The sequence below is a fragment of the Macadamia integrifolia genome, chromosome 3 (assembly GCF_013358625.1).
Source record: "Macadamia integrifolia cultivar HAES 741 chromosome 3, SCU_Mint_v3, whole genome shotgun sequence".
NCBI classification, from domain to species: domain Eukaryota; kingdom Viridiplantae; phylum Streptophyta; class Magnoliopsida; order Proteales; family Proteaceae; genus Macadamia; species Macadamia integrifolia.
Window position 1 is genome coordinate 23430643 of NC_056559.1, and position 19945 is coordinate 23450587.

The window sequence follows — 19945 nt, forward strand, 5'->3', positions numbered from 1 at the left end:
AGCTCTAACATGTTTAATCTCATACTTTCTCATTTGTGATGAATTGCACGATTGAGTGTTTATGGTGAACCAAGACATTTGCTTAAGATTTATACTCCATTCAACATTTTTCATTTATAGTCACCTTCTATTTTTTTAATCTAGGGAGTCGTTCTAATAAAATATTTAAAATAAAAAATCAATAACATATGCCATATAAGTGGGGAGATTGTCAAGTTCCCGTCTCTGATGGTTTAGCATAGTCTTTGATTTGTTCCATAAGATTAGGTTATTGAAGTGTTGATTATTGTTTAGATAAGTCAGTAAAGTTCAATAGTAAAAAATTATCACATATTTTGATATTGGGTTTTATTTGGTACACCTTAATTAGTATGGATATTTTGTATATATGTGGATTTGATTCTAATTTCCTTTAAGGGAAATGAAATTATTGTATTTCTATGTAGGATTAGTCCCTATACTTACTTTATATATTGTCAACATTAGTTCAATAGATGTATGATGAAGAAATCCTATAGTTCAACAAGGAGAAGAGGGTAGACAAGACCAACAACTGTCATAGATAGAAAAGAGTTTGTGTGGACAATCTTCTCCAATTATGAATCCTAGTATACTTAAACACTTATCTTTGTCTTGGTTTTTTATGCTCCTATGATTCCATGTTATTGTTTGATCGTTTAAATTCTAGTAGACCATTGATACTAACTCATCTGCCCACATCACAAGAATGAGATCCACCCAAGTCAAGAAAAAGTTTTAATAGTATGACTATGATCCATGGTCCACCCAATAAAAAATTGAAATAAAATCAAAACCGATGCATGGTTAATTCTCATCCTAAAACTAAAGAAAAAACGGTCAAACCGGCCGCTTGACACCCCTAGACTCATGATCATGAAAGCTGGACGCAATTTCCTGTTACTATAGTATTCTGTGTGTCAGAGACCTCAATTGCGGGGATTCCAAAATTCCAAACGAAGTGTGTTCCCAAACCCAACTGCCAATAAGCTAAGCGTCTGGTTTTCAATTCAAGCTTTCGTCGTTCTCACATAAAAATTCCCTTTTTCTTTATAGTGGAGGGAGAACAAGAATAGCTAAGCGAGCAGGCCCTGTTCTTTAACAAGGCACGTAAATATGTAATTCAATTTCAAACCTCTCTTAGGTCTCTATCTTTCTCTCTTTATTGATCTTATCATTCCGGGTTTTGCAGGAGAATAGGGTTCTGCAGATCTGATAACCTCAGCTGTTGATCTATTTTCCATTCATGTACTGATCTCTCTCTCCCGGTGAGGAACAAAAATGGGTATTTTGTTTACTCGAATGTTCTCGTCTGTGTTCGGTAATAGGGAAGCTCGGATCCTTGTTCTTGGTCTGGACAATGCGGGGAAAACTACAATTCTATGTATGCCCTCTGCTTCTCTTGTATTTCTCTTTCTGGGTTGTCTTGTTTGGTTTTTGGGTTTTCACCTTTTTGCGATATTTATTGGGTGTTCGTGAATTTCGTTCAGATCGCCTTCAGATGGGGGAAGTAGTGTCCACAATTCCAAGTAAGTATCTTTTGCCATTCTTTTGGCTTGGTTTTTCTACCTTTTTCTTATTTGCTTGCCATTGCTGATCTCTGAGTCCATTTTTTGTTACATGCAGCAATTGGGTTTAATGTGGAATCAGTGCAGTACAACAACATCAAATTTCAAGTCTGGGATCTAGGTATTTCTATCTGTACCTTGATCTGTCACTATATGCGTATGTGTTTTGAGAACGTGTTAATATAAATCATGGTCTGAGAAAACAATTTCTGCACTCATGCTTTCCAATTGACTTCGTTATTGAGGTTGGGGGTCGTCGGGGATTTCTGATTCTATATGGATGCAGCACTGATCGCATCATATGACTTAAAATCATACTGTGAAGATCCAAATTTTTGATAAGAAGCGCTGTAAGAATGCTTGTGCTGGAGTTCATTGTGATAGACATAGATTGGGTGGGCTTTGGAATGGCAAAAAATTAATACGAGATCAACTACTTTCTGTAAAAGAGAGAGGCTTGTAATGTTAAGGCCATAAAGCCAGCATCCTTTTAAAATGGATGCTCTGAGATTGTAAAATTTTGAAATGTAGAATGTAACTTCAAATGTGACCGAAACCTCTATGCTTTTCTGGAATTCAATAAAATATTTTTACATCTCCCCATTTGTTTGCAAGAATAATTGAATAATTGATTATGAAAAAGGTTGCAGGTAGATGGTAATCAACTGCCTTTTAGTGTTACCTAGTGTTTACTCAAAAAACAAAAAAAGAAAGTGTTACCTAGTGACAAGCCTGGATGCTCATTGCCTGTTATCACTTTTAATCAAGGTACGCTCCTAAAATTTTCAAAACTCAGAAAACAGGAGATAATTTCAGTTTATAGATTTAGAGAAGTGGTTCTCTGTCCAGGAGCGTGGCCTATGCCAGTGCTTCCTTTGTCTATCATTTTCATCTCCCAAACAAGGGGCAAAAATGTATTTATATTTGGTGAGGAGAGAGATAGGCACATAGCGTAGGCCACTCTTCTGGACTGAGTTCTTTTTCCCGTAGATTTATTATTTTAGCACAATGTCATAAGGCTGGGCATTGTCAGTTTAGTTCAAACAATGTCAAATAACATACTATAGGAATTTCTAAGTCTTCAACTACAATGAGCATCAATATCATGCAAGCGAATAGTGTATAAGTGCTTATTCTTCCCCCCCAAACCCCCAAAGGAAATAAAAGGAAAGAAATTGTGTGTAATTGAACAATGAGCATCAATATCATGCAAGCGAATAGTGTATAAGTGCTTATTCTTCCCCCCCAAACCCCCAAAGGAAATAAAAGGAAAGAAATTGTGTGCTAATTGAACAATGAGCATCAATATCATGCAAGCGAATAGTGTAGAAGAGATTGTTGTTCCCTATGAAGGGAAGAGAAAATTGTTTGGAGAACCCTGAAATAACCCTTCCACCTTCAGAGGAAAAAAAAAAAAATGATAAGAAGAAGAAAAAAAGGAAAAGAAAATTGTGTATAGCTGTTGTTCCTATGGGGGGAACAGAAAATCCTTTGGAGAAAAGAGAATCCTGAAATAACTAGATTTTTTATTTTTTTAAAGGAGACTTGAGAAAATAGGAAAGTAATAATTGTGAAATATTTTTATATTTCCATTTTTTTTTTGGCGTCACATTAATGATTGCCAGGATTTTTGATGTAGGATACTTTCTTGAAGCCAATTCCAGTTTCTTATGAGTCCAATTAAATCTGTTGGCTAGTGCTTATGTAAAAAAACACCACTTCTTGTTTCCAGTTTGTGATTGATGAGACAAATAGAGAAGAAATGAATCTTCACCGCATAAGAGAAATAAAAAATTTATATAGAGGATTATATTGGTGGAAATCAGGAACCCCAATTAAATGAATGTTCATTTGGGAGAAAACCATATTATCTTCAAGAATAATGGGTGTAATTAGATGGGTTGAGCTTCTATGGAGAAAACATAATTATTGAAAAATCAGTTGGTGTACATAATGATATGGTGTGAAAGGAAAAATTGTTTAAATCACCTTTGATTGAGTCTTAATTAACTCAGAACTGAATTACGAAATCCATAAATTGCTTAAACCACGGATTGAGAATGATATTGTAAAGGGAAAATAACTCTCAGTCCCCTATACTTGCCCTATCCAAACGTCTTTTTATTCCCCCAGATAACCATACTTCCACCTCTCTCTCCCCTGGTCATTGAAAATCCCTAAATTACCCCTGGTCCCCTTCTTAAAGCAGAATCAAACTTTGACCAGTAGAGCCATAAAGCCAGCAAGAGATCAATCACAATAGGATCATAATATGAGAACGTAAATCGATTGCAATATTTTTTTTTTCTTCAACTCTCTTTTTTTTTTTATTATATATATATATATATATATTTATATGAAGAAGAAAGAAGGATAGGATATGACCTTGGATTCACCAATAAAGACCTGCGGGAATGGAATCGCCACCAAACCCAACCTAATGTATCATCACAATAGGGTCTGATTGAAATCACCACCAATCAATCTATTGGAAACACCACCAAAAGGGCTGAAAACTACATAACCATAGTCTAAACGGACAACATCACCACTGCACCAACAAGGGTGAAGCCAAAACTCACTTTCATTCCATTTTGTCTGGGCCGCTAGCAACCTTACATATATTTAGACTTTTCTTAAACTCAATTACAGCCATAAAAGAAAAAATAGAAAGTAAAATAATGTCAGAAGTAGGATTCTTTCCTCCCACCATATGATAAGGGGAAGTTTCCTAATTTAGGAATGCTGGAACTAAACTCTACTCAGGAAAGGATTTTAAAAGATCGATCCAATCATGATTATTACATCACTAAATAAGAAATAAAACAATAAAAAAATCTAAAAGAGACCTCTTCATGTCTTGTCTTTCTAGCTAGATTCCTAGTTTTCAGGAATAGAAACCACAGATCCTAAGTCTTCTCGCAATACCCTTATACCCCCCTAGTATTTTCTTCAAAACTATAAAAATGTCCACATGGCAGCTCTCATTGGCTGAAGATAAACTTCTGTTCATGCCTTGTTATGAGATTCTTGCAAACCATCAAATTTATTTATCTGGGCCCCGCTTAGCTGGTTCTGTAGTGAACCAGACCAGACCAGACCACATAAAACCTTGTTTTCCTCCCTACGGTCTGCATCACCATTCCTCCCGTAGCCCCCCTCAGACAGCCCCCGGAGCTCTCTGCCTCTGCCCCTGCCCCCGTCCCCGTCCATCGTGCCACCTTACACCCACCCCCACCTCCACCTCCACCTCCACCTCCACCTCCACCTCCTCTGACCCTGCCTTTTGCATCTCCCCTCCCTGCCTGCTCACTTCTGCTGTCCCCGTGCCAGCATGCCCCTCACTCCCTAAGATCAATGATCACGATGGCTACATCGATCTTCTAGAGTTTTCCAATCTCCACTACCGAGCTTCTGTCAGCTTCCCTTCCAAGAGGAGAAAGGTTTGCACCTCCTGGTGTAGCTATCCCACCTGTATCCTTGACACCACCATGTCTGCCAGGGACTCCTCCCTCTTATCCCTTCTTCAGTCCATTGCCTTCATTCCCGATATCAGCTTGAACAACATCACCCCAAATATGTACATCTCACTCATCTCTGTCATCCTAAATGACCTATCATTACTCTGGATACATTTATCTCGGCATCCCGTGCAGTCCCATCCACATGTACCCTGATGACTTTGACGACAATGATGGAGACGCAGGGAACACCAACAACACATTTGTCACGACATCAAGGCGAACCAAGGCGTTAGAGGGCTGAATAAGCGCTTAGGTGCTTGCCTTAAGTTGAACAAGGCGACCATGTGCTATTTTTGATTTTACTATTTCTAACATTATTTAGTATGCTACATATACCTTGTATCATGAAAAATCAACATTAAGCCGCATCAAGTCATCAAAAATCAACATTAAGTAACAAAAAATCATCAAAGATCAATATTAAATCACATTAAGTCATAAAAAATCAAAAATTAGAGAAATGCTCTTGTTCTATAGTAAGTTTTACTTGTCAAATGATTTTATTTTTTCATGAGACTTTTTGTATTAAGTATAGCACAAAACCAGCTTTCCAACAAGTCCGAGATTATTTAAATCTGAGTTGTAATGACAAAGTAATGTTTCGGTCAAATTTATTTTAAAGTGTGCGTATTCTGTTAAATTACATGAATGAAATAATTTTAAAGGCATCAAAACAGAAAATTATTTTACCGGACTTTTAGTTTTTAGCAATGTTTTACCATGATAAGATTTATAAAAAATTTAGAATTGAGAATAACCCCAGCATTGGAAAGTTGAATATTGCCCCTACAACCAAAAATCCAATGTTTATTCTTGGACTAGGGGGTTGATTTTTTATCCTTTTAGAATTTGATTTTTAAACTATTTTTATTGGATTCAAATAAGGGGTATTTGCTTATTTATAAAGTAAGTGAAATAAAAAATATAAAGTAAATGAAATAAAAAATATACTTAAATGATATTTGGCATAAATAAGTAAAAAAATATAAGGCGACATGCAGTGCAATAAGGAGACAGTTGCCTAGGACCCACACAAACAGCCTGGACACCAAGGCTGCGCTTTGACAACTATGACCAGCAGCTTCGATAGCCCACGATTGCAGAACCATTTGTGGCCCCAAGGCTGAGGCTAACTTCTGTTTTGACCTTCTCTCCTCACCCTCAGGGTCACAATCACCCTCGTTTTGCTTTTGTTGCTGCCCCCCCCCCCCCTTTTACCATTGCCGCTTCCTCTTTTTTAACACAACTACCCCAATACCTTAATTACCCTCCTCACTTGCAATTGCTCATTTGCACCACCAGCATTAACACTAACGCTGTGCTAATCATGAACTGGTGAGATCTTGTGGGAGATCAGCTTGCGATAGGATAGCAGTTAAGGAATGAAACTGGATTTCTTTATAGTTTTAATAGCAGAGAATCTAATCATCAAAGGATTAGATTTGACTAAAATTTTAGTCAATGACTGATTGGATGAGAGAATGTAATATCAATTAGGCTTGATCCAATAGTCAGATCCTTAGGATCTGAAGATTTATGCTTGGAGAAGGAATTCCAAAAGCTGATAATCAATAAAATGTTCAGACAAACCAGATTAAAGATTGCTTTCAGTGCCAAATATTAGGCCTAATGATGGTAAAAAAATTTGAGATCAAACTTAGAAAATAAAATTGAAAATCAATTACATTGAAATTAGACTTGCAGTAGAAAAACAGGAAAGCAGTTTCAATTTGAATTTTGAAACCGGAGGAAGGTTCAGAATAGAAACCAATTACTAAGTACGGAAGCAGAATTGAAATCCAATGGTTAAGTTTGAAGTTTCAGAAAAATCTTAGTTCGAGTGAGAATTTGAGAAACTAGAAAATGATATGATTTTTATGCGAAGAATAAATCAAAACTATAAATTGATTGAAGAGAGAAGAGAATTGTAGAAGCTAACCTTGTAATCAATAGAGAAGAAAAGAAATTAGCTCTAGGATACTAATCCCAATTGCTAAGCTCAACAGCTTCAATACTAGTAAAAAAATTCATTATTTACTCAAATCCATCTCTAATTGATTTTTTTTTTTTTTTTTTTGTGGGGTGTATTATATATTATATAATATAAGCACCTTCTAAAATTCCTAAATTGACTCATAAAAGGACTCCTTATACTAACTTGAAGTAAATAGACTTAAAACATGAGTCTTCAAAACTATTAACATCTTAATCCAACTTACAAACACTTAATTTCTAATTTCATGTACTGACTTTACACCCCCCAGCCCCACTACTCCAAGCTGTCATCGTCCACTCTGGTTGCTGCTGCCAGTGCCAGGTTGCGCCACCGCTGCTAGCAACTGCCCTCAATGCCTGTCCTCCCCAACGATTGCCATAGTGATTAGTGACTATGACTCTTCTTCCTCGGTTTTCGTTGGGAATGGTGATGTCACCTCTTCTTGTGTAGAACCCTCGACCTTAATCTCCCACCATTGGATCATGTTGATAATATTCCCCTGATGCTTGTGATGGATGGATTTCAAAGCACTGCCTTGTGCCCCTGATGCTTCAATGCATTTGGATCGGCTTCAATTCTTTTCCTTTCCTTTATTTTTTCTTTTTTCAACTCTGCTACTCACCCATCCCTCTCTCACTTAATTGGTACTAAATGAAAAAATGAAGATAATCATCTGTCTTTCCAATGAATCGTTCGTTTGATCAGTGGTTGATGAGGATTGGGCTTTTCCCCCTCTTTGTCGATGCCCTCCCCCTTTTTTTTATTCTTTGCTAGATTATATGTGGAGGGGTGGAGGGGGGGCTACTGGAGTGGAGGGAGGGGACCAGGGGTAATTTAGGAATTTTGAAGTACTAGGGGAGAAAGAGAGGTTGAAGTTTGCTTTTCTGGCGGAATCAGAAAAGAAGTTTGGGGTAGGGGAGTTTGCGTAAATGTAGGGAAAGTGTACGGGTGTGATTGTAATTTTCCCTATTGTAAATCCTGTGCAAACAAATCCAAAACTAGAATGATGGTGCCCGAACATAAAAGGATACACCGCTCGCAGAACCAGTAATCTGCAACCAGAATAGATAAACCAACCTGAAACTAAGTCTGATAAAACATATTTAGCCATTGTTTGCAATAATGTTTAAATAGAAACTATAAATGACAGTAGCAGCAAAAAACAGCAAAAGAAATGCAATATAGTTTGATCTTGGACAAGAGAAAGTTTCCAAAGGAAGCATATACTCTTTGTTCATTCCCAGAACTTTCCATGACAGCTGATTAGGATTGGATGGGCAGGATATGGGCATTGTTTAGTAAAAAAGAAAAAGTAAGAAAGAGTGGTTTTGTAGGCTGATGGGTTGCATAGAGAACAGAAGAAGTGGAATATGGGTACCTGGGATAGTAAGAAGTCACTTACACACACAATGAAGAGATCGGCTGCTTCAAAGTCTCAACTGTATTTTTATTTTGGGGTTGAGGCGATTTAATTAAACAGGAGAAAACAAGTTTATGTATCTGCCAGCTGATAATGCCCCAATAAGAGTCCAAAATGTGTAAGCTATGTAATATATCTTTTATTTTTCCTTACCTTTATTTTATTTTATTTTATTTAAATTTTTTTTTTAATTTTCAATTTCCATCATTTGTCCTTGTGTGTGGCTATAAGGAAGAATCTTTGATGAAATATGCAAGTTCCCCTTCAAGTGCCAAAATTTATTAGACAGAACACCAATGCAATTTTCTGTCAGTGTGTGAATTAAAGACCGCTGCACTAATTCCTATAAGAAAAAATTTCCTCCCCACCTGTTATGTTATGTATTTTGCATAGTGGTCATGGCGTCTAGGCGACCCAAGGTGTTGGAGGGGGCCTAGATGCAAGGTGACACCAACAAAGCGACCAAGGTGCCTGGATGGCGTCACTTCTTGACAACTTGCTGGGCTGTCTGTTTCCTCTCATTCTCATCATCCTACCCTCATCTTTCTTTTCCTATCTCTCTTCTTTCCATATTTTTCTTCCCCCCTTCTTCCTTTTGGATTTGGTTTATTTTGTTTTGTACTGATCCATGTAGCCGTCCCTATTAAGTTGGAATAAGTCTGAGTCTTTTGTGGTTATTGTTGTTGTATTTGTTTCCATCCACTGATCATTTTAATGATTTTTTTCCCACTTGTGTCATTTTGTGGTGTAAGTTTTTTTGTACTCCTAAACTTTTTTTTGGTTTTGATCAATTCTTTGGTTTGTTGAACAGGTGGCCAGACGAGTATACGGTAATTTTATTTTCTAGTCCTCCCCCACCCATTCCTATCTTAATGAAGAATTATTAGTCATTTGCTTTTGGGAATGAATTGCTTAAATGTACAGATTTAATACACAATGTTGAATTTTTTGTTGACCATTTATGCATTAGTGGTGGGTTTATACTCTCCAACATAGAAGTTACTGAGTGTTATTTGAGTTCATTAACCTGAAAAAAAAATTGAGAATATAGGCTGCCTTTTGTAGTAATATCTAGGTTCCTTTTTGAACTGTAGCTTGCGCAATAAGTAGTAAAAAACATGTATTACATGCAATGAAGTAAACAAATAAAAAACTTTTATAGCTGTTTATAACTACTTCTTTTTCTAAAGTTAGGCCTGTTGGTGCATAAAGGCTCTAGGGATGATGGCATTTTGAACAATGACATGAGCCTTCTGGCATTGTTTTCTATTACTGGCTTAGCGCATGTATTAGACAAGCACCGACAATGAAAAGATCAATAAATTGCTTTATCTCTACTAGTTGTAGAAATATAAAAGAAATCATTAATATAATATAATGGGAAAAGAATGCTTCCTGGCAGTGTGCCCCTGAGCCCTGTCACATAGGGCAGTGAAATGACCACCCTGCCCCTCCCCTTGGGTGACCGTGCGTGCAGTCCCATCGGCCCCCACGCTGGTGCAAGGGCTACGCAGCCCGGCAGCAAACCACTTCCCTAATGTATTATATAGTTTTTTGTCGTTAGGAATGCTTGAAGAATACGGTATTAATGTTGTTGATGAAACAGTTAATTTTTAGCTGCTTTTATCACTATTATGTTAGTTTATTGGAGATTTATGGTAACCATAGTTGTCATGGCGTCGCCAAGGCAGCGATTTGGCATCCTGGCGGGAAAAAAAGTTCTTGGCAGTGCTACGATTTACGTGACTTACAAATGGCGGTCGCCATTAGCTCATAGGCGTTGCCATGGCACCACCATGGACGCCAGGTCATGTTTGATTCACTAGGCGGTCGATTTTTTGTAAAATGCAGGGTGATTTTGATAGGGCTATGTTGATTTTTGATGATTTGATGTTTCTTAATGTTGGTTTTATATGTTGTAGGGTATATATTGTAGTCTTGTAGCATGCTAAATAACTTTAGAGAATAAGGGACATAAAAAAGTAGCATACTAAATAACTTAAGAAAATAGGAAAAATAAAAAAAGGCACATGGGCAATTTGACCGCCATGGCAACGCCATAACGGGAGATTCATCGCCAAATCGATTAGCCCCCCCTCCACCGCCTTGGATCGATTTGACGCCGTGACAACTATGATGGTAACTATGGAAGAACAATTATTTTATTTGCTGAAAATGTATTTTTTTCTCCAATTGATGATGGAAAATATTTTACAAGGAGAATGGTAAAGTAGCACCATCAGAAAGTATCTACCAATAGGTCTTGGAGGAGCCAATTACCCAATGGCGAGACAAGCTCTTGCTGATCCTTGCTTTATTAATTTTTTGGCCAAGTGGTTGATGGATTAACTGGTCCACCTGAATTAGATGTTCAAAGTAGAAGCTATGCTTCTAGTTTATTTCAGTTTTTTTTTTTTTTTTTAGTGGTGGTCTTCATATGCCAGATCTATCTCTCAAGAAATAACCTGGAATTTTTGCCACCTCACCCAAAAGTGCCTGAAAGCTGAATGATGGCATGCTTGAGACCCTCTCGAAATGGGGGGGGGGGTTTAGATATCTGTCCAAATGGAGTCATCAATATCAGTCATTAGCTAGATCTGAATATGCATGTGCTTCTAAATTTGTATAGATATCTAAAACCACCTTACAATTGATGTCTAAGGGATCCTCATAAAAAAGCCATCAAGCTTGATCTAGATTTCCCTTTGGGGATGGGTACCATGGGGGACAAATGTAAATGAAGGAATGGACTGCACTTTAAATTGTCAATCCCCCAGCATAACATCTGAAGAGACCTTTGAATAGATCCATGGCGGAGTCTTAATGGACTATCGAGTTGATAGTCATATCAAAAACATGCGGTACATTATAAAAATGAAAGTAGTGAGTTTGGATCAATAATCATCTGGATTTATGCATTTTCAGAATAGATTAAAGCATCACTATCTCAATTAACCTTCATAGGCACTTGCCTTTTTATCTAAACAAAAATGGTCACTACCCTCTAGTAGTGACCATACCTTTTTCGCAAAGTCAGATTAGATGAACTTTTGTGGTTAATTGATTCTTCTGGCCCTTGGTAAATGGGGCTTTACAAGACGAACAATGAACCAATTTATTTGCCTACTGTGAATATATCACAAGTGCTTACCTTCTTGCGAGTTACTCTAACCTAAATGCTTGAATTTTCAAGTGAGCCAAGGATTTCCAAGGGCTTTATGGGAAACTGAAGAAAATGAACAAAAAATTTAATGAGGACATGCCGACATATTTAAGAGACCAGATCTTTTTGACCTACTCTCTGTTTCAAATCTAAACTTCTCAAGGAAGCTCAAATCCATAGTCTAACATAATCCTGTCATGTCCCATGAAGACTTCGATGAAATTAAGATGCATTGCAACTGATGGTTGATACTTATTTCTAGATACTAGTCACTAAGAGTAGCCTAGGGAGTCTGAAGATCAAAGAGCCCCCTCCCCCGGCCAAAAAAAAAAAAAAAAAAAAACAAAATTCCTAACTCTAATTTTGTCCCCTATCACTTGGAATATATGTTAATGTATTTCAAGAAATAGAAGAAGGTAGTCTTATTAGCTACACATGAATTTGATCCATTCTCTTGCAAACTGAGTTGTCTTTGTCATCGAGTTAAGACTCTCCGCGAAGCAGTGGTCAGGCTGTGTACATTATGACCCTCAGCAGACCCCGCAGTGGCAGGAGCCTTGTGCACTGGGTACGGCTTTTTTTTTCTTCTTTTCATCAAGTTAGACTCTGTTTCTATTTAGGAAATCTGCTAATTCACGTAGCAATGGGGCAAAGTCCTATCCAATCCGAATCCTTCGCTCCTTTGAAATTGGAATTTTCCCAATTGATCAATGACCTTTCTTATTCTCACAGCTCACTCACTGGGTTCCATTTATGGTCCTTCAAATTTTCCCGAGATTCTTTTTGACATTATTAAAAATTAACTGAACTGATATATTTGAGCGTTCGGATTTGATCCAAGTCATGTAGCTCCAAGAAAAATACAGATGTTTTTCCACGTCCCAAAACTCACTGGATCATAGAGACCCACCTATTGGGAACTCGAGTACTTAAAAGGCCAATGCTTCACTTCATATTAAATTGAAACAGGTCATTGATCCCCAAAGTCTTTTTAAGAACTTTACAGTCCCACTTTCCTCCTTTTGGTGCAAGCTTTGTGCATCAATTGCTTGACAATAGGTTGTGTCATTTGGTAATTTTTGGTGTAAAACCTTCAAATCCTCCGTAGCCACTGACTGACTCCTATGAGTAAGAAATCAGGAAACATATGGGGCTGTAAACAGTTACTTTCAGAAGATGGAAGCTAAATGAAAGAGAAGAAATGGGGTGAAAGTGAATGACCAGACCAGTCAGTTGTACTATATTGGCGGTTTTTGTTGTTGTAACTTGTATGTAATGTATGCTCCCTCCCATTGGCATACCTCCTGTTTTACCTCTTGTATTCTATTTCACCTCTCTTTCATACAACCAATTCTCTGCTCCACCTCCTGAAATCAAGCTGTTTTCTTTCTCTGATCAAAACAGGTATGAGAATAATACCAGTAATAGAATAAAGATGACAGAATAAGAATAGAAAGAGAAAAGGAGTTGAACAACCTCCAAAGATGGATGCCCGTCAAAGGAAAATAGGGATCTGACAAAAGAATATCTCACTCCTTTGTACTCTTGTTCCGAAAAAGCCCTCTCTTTAAGCTGTCCATCCCTATTTGCCCCTAATCTCCCCTTTAGGAATAGGAGGTAATAATAAAGCGCCTAAGCAAAGCGTCAAATTTGTTAGAGAGTACTCCCCTTATCTAATAATAAGGTAAGCTTGGGTTCCAAACCCCCTTTAAGAGATAGAGGCCATTAGTTTTGCCGTAGTTGTGTCCAGTGATAGTCAGGAACATATCCCTACGAGACATGATGCCCCTTAATCCTATTCTAATTGTTGTGATCTTTGATGTGTGGGGTATAAAATTCGTGGAGCTTTCCTTTCTCATTTTTCGGCTTTGAGTATATTTTGGTCACGGTAGATTATGCGCCGAAGTGGGTTAAAGCAGTAACCATGAGAACCAATGATCACAAAGTGATAGTTAAGTTTGTACAGAGTCATATTTTCAGTTGCTTTGGATTTCCACGTGCCATCATTAGTGATGGTGGCTTCCATTTTAAGCACTGGAATTTTGGAGCTCTATTGCGGAAGTATTCTATTACTTATAAGGTTTCCATGTCTTATCATTTGCAGACCATTGGTCAAGTAGAGGAGTCCAATGGGGAGATCAAGCTTAGACTTGAGAAAACAGTTAGGCCGGATAGGAAAGATTGGCCATTGAGACTAGATAACACATTGTGGGCCTATCGTATTGCTTATAAGACACCTATTGGCATGCTCCCTTACCAATTGGTGTTTGGGAAAGCTTGTCACTTACCCGTTGAGTTGGAACATCGTGCTTATTGGGCCATTAAAACATTTAATTTTGATATGGTCAAAGCTGGTTCAAACCGTCGTCTTCAACTCTTAGAGTTGGAAGAAATGCGCATGAAGCATATGAGAGCACACAAATTTATAACTCGAGGACAAAGGCTTTTCATTATAAATATATTGTCCGTAAGTCTTTTAAAGTTAGCCAAAAATTTTGGCCTTTCTATTCCAAGTTACGCCTCTTTCTTGGTAAGCTTCGCTCTCGATGAGATGATCCCTTTGTGGTTACTAAAGTGTTGTCCCATGGTGCTATTACCATTCAAAATCCTAAAACAGGGCATACTTTTTAGGTTAATGGGTAGTGCCTTAAACCCAATATGGATGGTATTACTGATGGCCAGGTTGTTAGGTCTGTTGATTTGATTCACCAAATTATGATTTATTTTGATTTAATGACCACAAATTTGTATGGCTGGAGAGGGTAAACTTAGCGCTTGTGGGAGGCAACCCACCGTTTAACTTTGTGTTTTCGTTTAGCTGTGTTTTTCACGTTTAGTATTGGGGCGTAGCCATGTTGGTGCAAATGATAGTAGTAGCACTTCACTCCATCAGGTTGTATTAGTCCTTCCATTTACTTTGCTTTGTTCCTTTGCTTTATAATGTGTTGTTCTTTCACTTGCCATTGGGAACAATTCCATTTAAGTTGGGGAATGAGGGTGAATTTATAATTGAATTTGTGATTGTGACCAACTTGCACAAATTTTGAATTTGGGACAATTTGAACTCTGATATTAATTGCACATTTTTTTCGAATTTTTCTACTTTAGAGTTCTTAAGATCTTTATCAAAAGTTATAGCATGTGGTTTTTAAGTGTGTTGATGTGTTTAATAGTTAATTAAGCTTAGAACATTATTGCTCTATCATGTTGGTTAACTTTTTGCTTGGAATATGAAATTGCTATCTTTAGTGAATGTTTATGATGATTCTTGTGTAACTATGCAAGCCTTATTTATTTATTTATTTTAATCATGCATTATGACTTCCTCCCTAGTAACTGGGTTTATTTGCCGCAAACATTGAAATTCGTGTCAAATAGGTGGAATGTCTATACAAAAAAAAAAAAAAAAAGAACAGACTTCCTTCTGAGTAACTGGGTCTCTGTGTCACAAACATGGAGTTTCGCATAAAAAGGTTGGATAGTTTGAGCAAAACATGAAAACTTTTATCTATTATTGGCTTATAGCCCCATTTAGAAATCTTAGTAGGTCAGCATATTGCACGGATGACGGATCAGAGTAATTGTGAGAAGAAGAGTAAAGTCATGGCTTGCATAGTACTTGGATCTCATGATTTAGCTACGATGGTTGATTTTGAATGTAAGAATAGAAGTTGGCTAGTGTGGAAGAGTCTACTATTCTTTGTTTAGCTTTGTGTTGAATTCCATTGGCAGGCTTAGAAACCTTGCTATTGATTCATCGATGATGCTCTTACTTGTTTATGAGTGGTTACATTTAGTTGATGGCATGATAAGCAGAGTTGTTTTATTTTCTTTACTTGAGGACGAGCAAAAGTGCAAGTTGGGGAGTGTGATCAGGTCATAATTGTGCATGAAATTATTATTTACTTGTTGATTTTTATTAGATGTCATGATTGAATTGATTCATTTTTGCAATTTTATTGTGATTGTCGGATTTCAAGGGTAAAACTAGATTTTCGAAGAGAAGAAAAGAATAAAATAATAAAAAAATGGAAATTGAAGAAGGAAGAGCACACGGTTTCCTCCTCTCCTACTTTCTCTCACATCCTTCTCCCCTTTTCCTCCTTTGTCTCATCCTTTTTTCTCTCCTTGTCCAAATTAGAAAATTATCTCTCCATCTCTTTTCTCCCCTAGACTATGCTTCTCTCTCCCTTGTTTTTTTCTCTCCCATGGATTCCCTCTCTCTTTTCTCTCTCCCACTCATGCCATCTCTCTTTTGCTCTTTCACACACACTTTTTTTGAGGAGTGCTTCTCCATTGTTTCTGGATCTTTTTCCTCTCCTCCACGGATCTATACAGCAGCCATCTCTCTCATCTTACTACTTTTATCCACCATCACTAGCTGTTTAATCACAGTTTCGTTTGGAGAAGACTTCGTGGAGAACACTACCGTTCATTGGCATTCGTTCTCATCCATTGAAGCTTGTAGTTGCTGCTCTTCATTGATTTGCACCATAAGCAGCTAATCCCCCTTCTATCCTTAGATTTAAATGAAATTTTTGTTTATTATTATTTGATTTCTGGTTGTAAAACATACTTGATTGTTTGATGTTAAAGACCCTTTCCCTTGTGGATGATTTTTAATAGTTAAATTATTTTAGAATGTTTTTTTTCTATGTTTCACTTGTTCTATTCAAACAATGTTTTTTATGTAATTTTTTGTTAACACTAACGATAGCCTTTAACCAGTCAAACTAAGCGTGCTAAATGAAAGCGATAGATGACAGTGCTTGACAGGATATGTTATACTTAGGGTAGCATAAGATTATATTTTTGTGGTTGCATTGAAACTTGTAGTTTTAGTGAACCAAAGTATAAAATACCAAAATTTGATTGTTGTCGTGAATGAGTCAAAATAAAACCTTAACTAAAATATGAAATAATGATAAGAAAGTGGTCAAACGCACAGAGAACTGAAAGACTAAATTTACTAAAATTGATGTAAATGTTGTTTGAAATTCAAAATTGTAAAGTTTAGAAGTTAAATTAAAACTAAGTAAAATCTAATTAACAAAGATGTGAATTAATGAGAATAAACTATCCTTAGATTTTGAATCTTATCCTTAGGTTTTGAATATGTTTTGGTGTTATTACATAATTTCTGGCTAATACTTCGGTTCACTAAAACTACAAGTTCCAATGCAACCACAAAAATATAATCTCAGGCTACCTTATTTATAACCTATTATGTCAAGCATTATTGTCTATCGCTTTCGTTTAGCAGTTTAATTGTGTAAGGTCTATCGTTAGTGTTTGAAAAAAAATGACATAAAAACCATTTGATGTAGGAGAAAACCTAGACAACATGACTTCCTATAGGTTCTGTCCAAGTGGTCAATATTGACTCGCTAGGACCTAGATTGGGACTGGGATTGAAAGGGCAGCACAATACAATGACCAGCATGTATATATATTAGAAACAGAAAGCAATGCAGCAACAACCAATAATAATCTAGAAGGAAAAACAATTAAGCTACCTAAATTTCAAGCAGGAAACATGGGGAAGGGAACATGGTAGTGTACTGTAGTTCAAGCACAAATCAGTTCAAGAATTAAAGAGTAGATATCATGCCTTCTTCAATTCATTCAACCAATAAAGAGATCAACAGAATTTTTAATCATAGAAAACTAAATATGTGAACAGCAGTAGCAGGATATAAACTCAGAAGGACAGAGATAAGGGAAGGGGGAAAGATGGGAAACCAGAAGAGGTAGGAGGGAAGGGGAGAAGTAGAGGAGGGTTAGCACCTTACCTGTGGTTCAGATCAGAGGAGGGGGAGAAGAAACCAGGTCCATCGAGAGGAAGAAGTGTGCTGCTTCAAGTTAGACAGTAGAGGTAATGCAGGAGTAGATTACAAGTAATTAACGCCGCAATTTATAACCCCAAACAATACATATGGGACTAGGAAACAAAGAAATAGTACCATCAAATAAATCCCCAAGGATACAATACCCATATAGGAGCAAAACCAGCCCAAAATCTAACCCAATAGGAGAGAGAAAGACCTGTTATAGAGCTGGAGAGAGAGAGGTGCGGCCAGGGCTGTAGGAGTCCGATTGAGTTGCACTCTTGGGAGTAGATAGTCCCTAGGGAGGGTACAAAAACCCCCAAAGTTGGGAGGATTCTGACGGCTGGTTGTGAAGTTACAAGCTTTCTTGATTTTCTGACCTAGAAGAGAAAACTGAGAAGAACCTTCAAGAACAGCAACTGAATGCTTCCAACAGTGACTAGGTAAGGATCGTGGGACCCTTATGAGGCCTGGAATACCTTGATTGAAGACCTGGCTGAACAGAGTACAAAAGAGAGAAAGAGAGGAGATCGATCTCTCTCCTATTCCCACTAGGATTGCTGATCGGTTCTGATTTCTGGAGACTTTTATCAAAATCTGAACTATACCTCTTGAATGTTACAACAAATAAAATATAAAAGAAGAATAAAACAGATGGGGGATTGAGAAGGGTGAAAGAGAATAAAGGAAGTGGCTATCTCAGCTTGGGCTTCTCACCCACAGCTATCTCAGCTGTTCTTAAGCATTTAGTTGCAAACTTTCTTTCATAAATGCAAACTTTTTTTCATTCAAATCTGTCCAATAATGGTACATATGCCTCTCTATTTATAGAGGGGAAATTTACAATTATACTAATACTAGGAGCTAGTTTCCCAATAGGACTAGACACTCTTACTACAACTAGGAATTCAAAATAGGACTAGGACTTGATTTTATGACTCCAACATGGAGTAGGACTAACTAACTAATAGTCCATATAGGACTTTACAACCAACTAATGGCCTAATGGGCCTTTATTGAATTAAATAGCAACTAATTAAACTAATGAACAAAATCCCGTTTTCTTACTTTCTACCCATATTTTGGGCCTATTAAAGTGGCCCATTTCAAAGAAAACCCATGGGATCAAAGGCCCAACACATACATAACACAACCTAAGGCTTATTTCAATAAAATAAGCCCAAGTGACTTATTTACATCAAGAGAGAGAGAGAGAGAGAGAGAGAGAGAGACGCATGGCTCTAGGATCGACTCCTTTATTTTCTTTATTCACTAAAAAATAATTGTGGCCCATGGCCTTACATATATAGAAAAAGAACTACTAAAACAAGAATTGCCAACTAGGAAATTAATCTGACATAAAAGAAGTCTCCTAATTTAACCCAACAACTTGGGGCAAATAAGAAGATATTATTTAGTTTACTAAGTTATCTCAAAGACCTAGAAAAAACAAATAAAGAGACTAAGAAATACATGTGGGGTCCACAATCGGCTGGACAAAACTAGACGAGAGGAGAGAGAGGGAAGTGGCTAGTAATAGCCCCTTCTCTCCTCTTTCTCACTGTAGAACAAAGGAGGGTCAACCTCCTTCTTCTCTTCTGGCTTCCTTCCATGAAAGTGTCTCCCAGCCATCGTGAATGTGGCTGGTTCTTGCGGCGGCGTCTCTGGTACACTTGGATGTCCCTATCACCGTTGTTTGAATAGAACCAGTGAATCATAGAGACAAATATTCTAACTTAATTTAATTATTAAAAATCATCCATAAGGGACGTGGTCTTTAACATTAAACAATCAAGTATGCTTTACAACCAGAAATTAAATAATAATAAACAAAAAAGTTTCATTTAAACCTGCTCAATGAAGGGTAACAACTACAGGCTTCCACGGATGCAAACGAACGTCGGTGAACGATAGTGTTCTCCATGTAGTCTTATCTAAGCGAAACTGTGATGAACCGACTAGTGATGGTGGATAAAAGTAGTGAGATGGGAGAGATGGCTTTTATGTAGATCCGTGGAGGAGAGGAAGAAGAGGCACAAACAATGGAGAAGCACTCCTTAAATAATGAGTGTGTGAAAGAGCAAAAGAGAGATGGTGTGAGACTTTTGGATCTGATAGAAAGATATGTGAGGAAGAGATAATATAGGAGAGATATTTTAGGTGAGAAAAGGCCGTATAAGATGGGAGAGAAAAAGAGGGAATTCTAGGAGAGGGAGGAATCCTTGAGAGAGATTGTAGAAGAGGAGAGAGAATGTAAGGGAGAGAGGGAATCCGTGGGAGTGAGAAAATATAGGGGAGAGAGAAGCGTGGTCTAGGGGAGAAAAGGGAGGGATAGATTTTAGGAGAATGAGAGATCATATTCTATTTTGGACAAGGAGAGAGAGAGAGAGAGAGAGAGAGAGAGAGAGAGAGAGAGAGAGTGACTGTG

General features: G+C 37.3%; 1 protein-coding gene across 1 annotated transcript in view; it reads left to right on the top strand.

Annotated features, from left to right (window-relative positions):
• The first annotated feature begins 910 nt into the window (after nt 1-910).
• The window catches only part of LOC122073941 (ADP-ribosylation factor 1-like), a 40192-nt gene continuing 21157 nt past the window's right edge, over nt 911-19945 (top strand). The window contains exons 1-5 of the mRNA XM_042638670.1: nt 911-1124; nt 1211-1402; nt 1509-1547; nt 1645-1707; nt 9338-9356. Coding sequence (XP_042494604.1) covers nt 1300-1402; nt 1509-1547; nt 1645-1707; nt 9338-9356 — 224 coding nt within the window. The 5' untranslated portion in view covers nt 911-1124; nt 1211-1299. The remainder of the gene's footprint in view (nt 1125-1210; nt 1403-1508; nt 1548-1644; nt 1708-9337; nt 9357-19945) is intronic.